This window comes from Pinus tabuliformis, chromosome 8 (assembly GCF_031772625.1).
Source record: "Pinus tabuliformis cultivar Carrire ecotype Pingquan chromosome 8, CPIR1, whole genome shotgun sequence".
Taxonomy (NCBI): domain Eukaryota; kingdom Viridiplantae; phylum Streptophyta; class Pinopsida; order Pinales; family Pinaceae; genus Pinus; species Pinus tabuliformis.
In genome coordinates this window covers 1,164,434,045-1,164,440,245 of record NC_142294.1, presented here as the reverse complement: position 1 = coordinate 1,164,440,245, position 6,201 = coordinate 1,164,434,045, and the positions used below count along the sequence as shown (strand labels likewise).

Below are 6,201 nucleotides of genomic sequence, written 5' to 3'. Positions count from 1 at the left end.
AAGATGTCTTGGATTCTCTCATTTTGATTTGAATCTGCTAGTGGAAGAGTTGATTGGGTTTTCCCCTATAGAGGGGTTTTAGCCTTGGCTGAGTGCCTATATCTGGTGTCCCTGATCTTCATGTTTTGATTTGATGATTTCTTGATGAAAATAAGATAAAATAAGAACATAAATAAAGTTAATAAGAACACAAGAATATCACAAGTAATTATCAATATAAGAAAATATTTATGCCTTTCTGATTTTCTAATATATACTAAGTTGTAGAGTATCTCCGCAAACACATGACATGTATATCGATGGAAAGAGCGCTAAATTCCCTTTACCTTTTTTATGTGAATAGTATTTATTTTTGAGTTTCATCGTGATGTGAACACAAATAGAGAGGCAAACTGTATTTCCAACAATTTAAAAAAAATGGGATGGGAATCTGCATGTTTAAGTGTGAGCGAGTGTGTGCATTGTTTAGTTTATTTTACGATCCAAGATGAAATTATGCCTTACACAAAGAAGATGAAATTACAGGAAGACTCAAGAGTGTCATTGGAATTTGAATTACATGGAGATAGATGAAAAGAGATATATAAAGCATCTGCATATGATGGCTGATAAAATTGGAGGAAGGTTTAGGGTATTCTTGGAATTGAAGGGCACGAAAATAGGATAAAGATTGAATATGATGGTTTCCTGATAAAAATATAAAGTCAAATACGATAACACCTTCATGTATATGCACATCTCTCACCCACTACAAATTTGTAGAAGCACCAAGTTAGGTTCTTCTCCTTATTCTCTATTAGCGGTTCTCTTCTAGTAGGAAAACATTCATTGCTCACTCTTATTGCACTTCTCCAATGGTTTGAGTTCTCACATAAGTTACAACATATGTGGCCCTTCATTATAATTTTCTTACATGTAGGAATTGGTATCATCAATGATTTCCACAAAAAAAAGTTATTACCATAGGCAAGCTACAACCATCCACCACAAAACAAATCACATGCAATAAAGATTTAGATATAATTGGATAGGTCTAATCATGGAATAAAATTACCAACATGGTACTCAAAATTTTGAGCTAGACAACTTCTTTCTCTAATCAAGCACCTGAGATCTTTTCAAAGAATGGATTGTCCTTATGTTTGAACTTCTTCCGTGTAACTACAAACTCCAAATTGTCATCTTGTTTTCCTTTAAATAATTTTCAATATTCCTTCTACTCCACTCATATTTCCAACCATTATATCTTAGGGTAGGTTCATATAAGCCACACACATTCGAAATTTCCTTCATGAACAATGCACTCATAGAACCTCTTCCTCAAGCCTGACTTCTTTCATGGATTACTTCTCAAAATAATGCATGCAAGTTTAATGTTTCTACCATTAGAGAAATTTAGGTCTAAAATGGGCCTCCTAAGGAATGTTATAAAATAATAGTGAAAATAATAAAATAAGATTAGATTACATCATTAAATTTTAGAGGTAAAAATGAAAAAACTAAATTTTCAACTTGTATTTTCAACTTATCTCCCTATGGTTTTACTCAAATTTCGAGCGAAAACACTTATTGGATGAAAAATTTAATTCCTCATCCAAGGAGTACCCATGTTGAATACGTTTGATAGACCTTGCTATAGGAAAAATGACAAATACATGAAAAAGTGTGATTGAAATAACTTTTTTCATGTATTTCTCATATTTTGTATAGCATGGTCCATCGAAAGTATGAAACATAGGTACTCCTTGAATGAGGAATTAAATTTTGTATCCAATGAGTGCTCCCACTCAAAATTTGAGTAAAATCATAGGGAGATAAGTTGAAAATAAGAGTTGAAAAAGTAGTTTTTTTTGTTTTTTCGTTTTACTTTTTTACTCTAAAAATGGTGAATCACCCCACATGGTTGACATCATCATATTGAATCCTATTGGTTCTTATAAAGTTGATTTTGGTTGTACATTTTTGTTTGAGGCCCATTTTAAACCTCAAAATTTATCTAATGCTTGCTCACATTCCCATATTCTCCAACACACTAATCACTCTTAGAGCAACCAAAAAAAGCACCAATCTACATCTCCTCCAATGTCTCATTAAATCTAAACCATTTGATCTTGCAACCACATCAATGCCTATACCAATGTCCATGGTTACCTAGTACCATAGATCACTCTCACCAAAGATTCCAGACAACCTACCTTGGATTGTATACCATATTCAAAACCAAACGCCACAAGAGAGGCACAAGAAACACAAATCCATCCCATAAATCTAAGCAAACACATGCATTATCCTAGAAACGTTTCATTGAGAAAACTAGGATCAAGGATATATCTTCATTAAATTGGCCAACACAAACTAACTAACCAACATAAGCATCTTACAAGGTAGTGTAGAAAGGTTTTAAGTAGGCTTCATCATATGAAATAAAATGGGTGAAGATCATGAAGATCATGGGTGACCTGATAACATGATATGCATACCAATGGTAATCCCATCATTAACCTAATCAAGGTTAATCTAATTGTCCTTAACTAAGTCAAGATTAACCTAAGATGTTCATCCCTTTGAACCCTTTCCACAACACATGAAAAAATTTCCTCGGTTAATTCTAATCCCCTCCCAACCCCCAGCGACCATCCCACGAACCCACATTTCCACAACATTATCTTGGGAATGCCATAGCCAAGAAAAGAAATGATTCCACCAAATCCACAGAATGAGGTTTCAATGATCAAGTATTGCTTCCACAATAAGAGTTTTATTTCCCTGTATTTATTAGTAGCATTTTGCAACTCAATAACGCATCTTTAACTACAAACTTTGTAACTATGACATTTGTTCTTCCATAACGACATTTAACTACTAACCTTCTTATTTTGGCATGCCAAACAAACTAACTCAAAAATTAAATGAAAGGGGAAAACAATATATGTTTAGGTGATGTGGACTACTAAAATGCAAGGATCCATTTACACTAAACACCGTTGGTTAAAAAAACATCAACATCCTACTCTTATGGGTCGAACCACAAACTATTGGGATTAACAAGGTTGATGAAGATGACTCAACTCCTCTTTGAAATCCCCTATGCATCCTAGAGTGTTATGTTCTTCCATTTAGCCAAATATTTAAGATACTTTCTACCTTTGGTTTTTCCACCAACCCTATCTACAAATATCTCCTCTTCAATGAGTTTAACTTGTAGTTGTTCCTTTCACTATACAACTATTCCTACTTATCATCCTCTATACCTTAATAAATTTCATACAAGTTTGTAATATTAAATACACAGGAAAAATATCAAAAGTTTCTAAAAGACTTAGCTTGTAAGAATTATCAAAGAGCTTCCTCAACATCTTACACAAACCCATCTATTGTATTTCAGTTCATTATGTCCCCTTGGGAATTTTCTATTACTTATGTGTGCCATCATCATATCTACATCTTAAAAAAAAATTAGTGTTTCTTAAATCATCCTTGTAGTTGTTATCAAAGAGTTTCCTCAACATCTTACACAAACCCATCTATTGTATCTCAGTTCATTATGTCCCCTTGGGAATTTTTTATTACTTATGTGTGTCATCACCATATCTACATCTTCAAAAAAAAATAGTGTTTTTCTCATATCATCCTTGTATTTGTTGGTATTCTATTGTAGCTTCAATGCAACCTATTCACACGTTTCCTTTATACAAGTCTGTGAAACTATTAGCATCATTGTCATTTTTATTCTTTGTTTACTAACAATTTGACCAAGTCAATAATGCATTTTGAAGACCTACCATAAACCACCTTAAATAAATACCCACCATTGAATTTATTCATTGAACTATTATAAGTAAATTCAATTTAAGTTAAATCAAAATCTCATTTACTTAGTTTGCCTCCAACTAAATGTCTTGAAAACATAGTAAAACTTTAGTTAACCACCTCTATTTTCCACCATATATGTATGGATGGTGTGTTGTTCTAAATCGTATATAGAACCCATTTTCTTCTAAAGGGTTCTCTAAAGCCTAAACATATTTGAAGAATCTAGTATCTCTATATAAAGTGATACTTCTAGGTTGTGCATGCAACATCACAAACTCGTAATACAACATTGCCACAACTAGAATTAATCACCTTCTTACATGGTATAAAGTGTAACATTTTAGAAAAATGATTTATTACAACCATAACTTAATCATTACCTCTCGATGTTTTTGGCTACCAAAAAAATAAATAAATAAATAAAAATCCATGTTTGTCATCTCATGGTTTTTCAATTATCGAGGAACTAGTAAAGAAGTATATAAGCTTGTGTTTTGGATCATTCTCTTAACCAATTGATACTTTTTTGGAACATTCAATGTCAAATGTTCTAGCCTACTTACACATTAAGCACTTTTTTGGAACATTCAATGTCAAATGTTCTAGCCTACTTACACATTAAACTCTAGAAGTCTATCCACAATATGAGCAACTATAAAAATATGCATTCAAACATCCAATGAACTTTTTGACTTCTCTGCAACTACCCGACCAAAAATTCATTTACCATTATAAACTTTCTACCTCAATGTAGATTCTATTAGAGGAGTTTTGAAGCCTCAAATGAATCCAATTTCCTAAAAGATGTAATAAAATATTGTGAATTAGTCATTTTTCCAAAAAGTGCATTTAGAACGCATTTATTACACTACCATCCATGTACTAATGGACAATTTAAATTAGAAACTTGTTCAAATTTAAAATTAATTAAAAATATCTTAACAATGTGATTAAAATAAAAAATTACGTCTAAAATATTTAAAATAAATAATTACAATCGAATAACTAATACCTTTATCGTTTTACAAATAATAGCTTGAAATAAAATTTAAATTTAAATTTGGGATTTTTTAATTATATAATATATTATTATTTGAACTCTAAACTATTCAATGTTTTATATGATTAAAATAATAAAATCAATATAGATCTATCTAACTCTATATCTACCAAATATCTATAGGGATCAAATCTCTCAAGATGTAAATATCTTATTGAGTGCAAATTGAAGAAAGATTTGCATCATAAAATATTTGATTCCTCTCGGCTCTTGGTAGATCTGTAGTTAGATCGATCTATGCTATGTTCGTTTTGAAAAACACACTAATAAAATATTTTAAATATAATAAATTTTTTATTTTTCACTTGTTTTATATAATTACGTCGTAAGGCATTCCCTCTGAGAACAACTCCCCTCCCCTGCCACCTCCTGTGCCATTGATTTTGGTGTTAGACGATTGAAATATCATCAACCTTACAATTTAGAACAGATGATCAAATTTAAAGATTAGAAATAATTGAATAACAAAACCCAGTGCAACAAACGGGAGCTCCTCCTTTGCGTTTATCTGTGTTGTGAAAGTGGGCGTAGCTGGGGAAGTTCGTTGCGAATTACCTACTTTGCTCATGAATTTTTTTAGAAAGAAGCCATGGATTTAGCAAGGATGCAAAGCCCTTTTCTTGTGCAGGTTATTGGAGTAAGCCTGCATGGTGTTGATCGGTACTATCTTGTTACAAAGATGGTGAGTTCGAATCTGGTTAGACTACTGCAGGACTCTAGATCACGCTTGCAAATTTCACTCCATGTTCGTATTGATATTATGTTGCAGATATCAAGAGGGATGGAGTATTTACATGGCCAGAGAAAAATGCATCCCGATCTTAGACCTCTAAATGTGCTAATAGAGTCGAGTAGTATAAAGGATTTCAGAGATGAAGGGCATTGTAGGGTCAATATTTTGAACATGGGGATGGTTGGATTGAAGCTTAGTAACAAGGACCTTCTGGTAGATTCTTGGCCATGGATGACATCTGAAGTCTATGGAGGGACTTTGAAGAGCGTAACATACAAAACAAATGTCTACAACTTTGGGATGAATTGCTATCAGATTCTCACTGGCAAGCAGCCCTTTGAGGAATTTGGGTTTGGAAACAGCGAGGTGTGTGAGATTATAAAGCAGGAATGAAGGCATGTTTGGCCTTCGTCCTGTCCCTTCATGTTGGATGATTATATCAGTAAATGCTGGGACATTGATCCTACAAGTCGACCTCATTTTCATGAAGTCTCAATAACTTTTTTTTTAAAGAAAAATTGTAGCCCATCCTTAATCGATACTAATATTCCCTTTTGTTTTACATAGGTTTCCTTCTAGAGATACCCAAAGGAAA

The 6,201-nt window shown here is 32.6% G+C and overlaps 1 protein-coding gene across 1 annotated transcript; it reads left to right on the top strand.

The window, feature by feature from the left end:
* The first annotated feature begins 5,462 nt into the window (after positions 1 to 5,462).
* LOC149239489 (serine/threonine-protein kinase ppk11-like) lies at positions 5,463 to 5,999 on the top strand. Its single transcript, XM_089369872.1, has 2 exons — positions 5,463 to 5,555; positions 5,643 to 5,999. The coding sequence occupies exons 1-2, from the start codon at positions 5,463 to 5,465 to the stop codon at positions 5,997 to 5,999; spliced, it is 450 nt and encodes a 149-aa protein (XP_089225998.1).
* Positions 6,000 to 6,201: the final 202 nt, after the last annotated feature.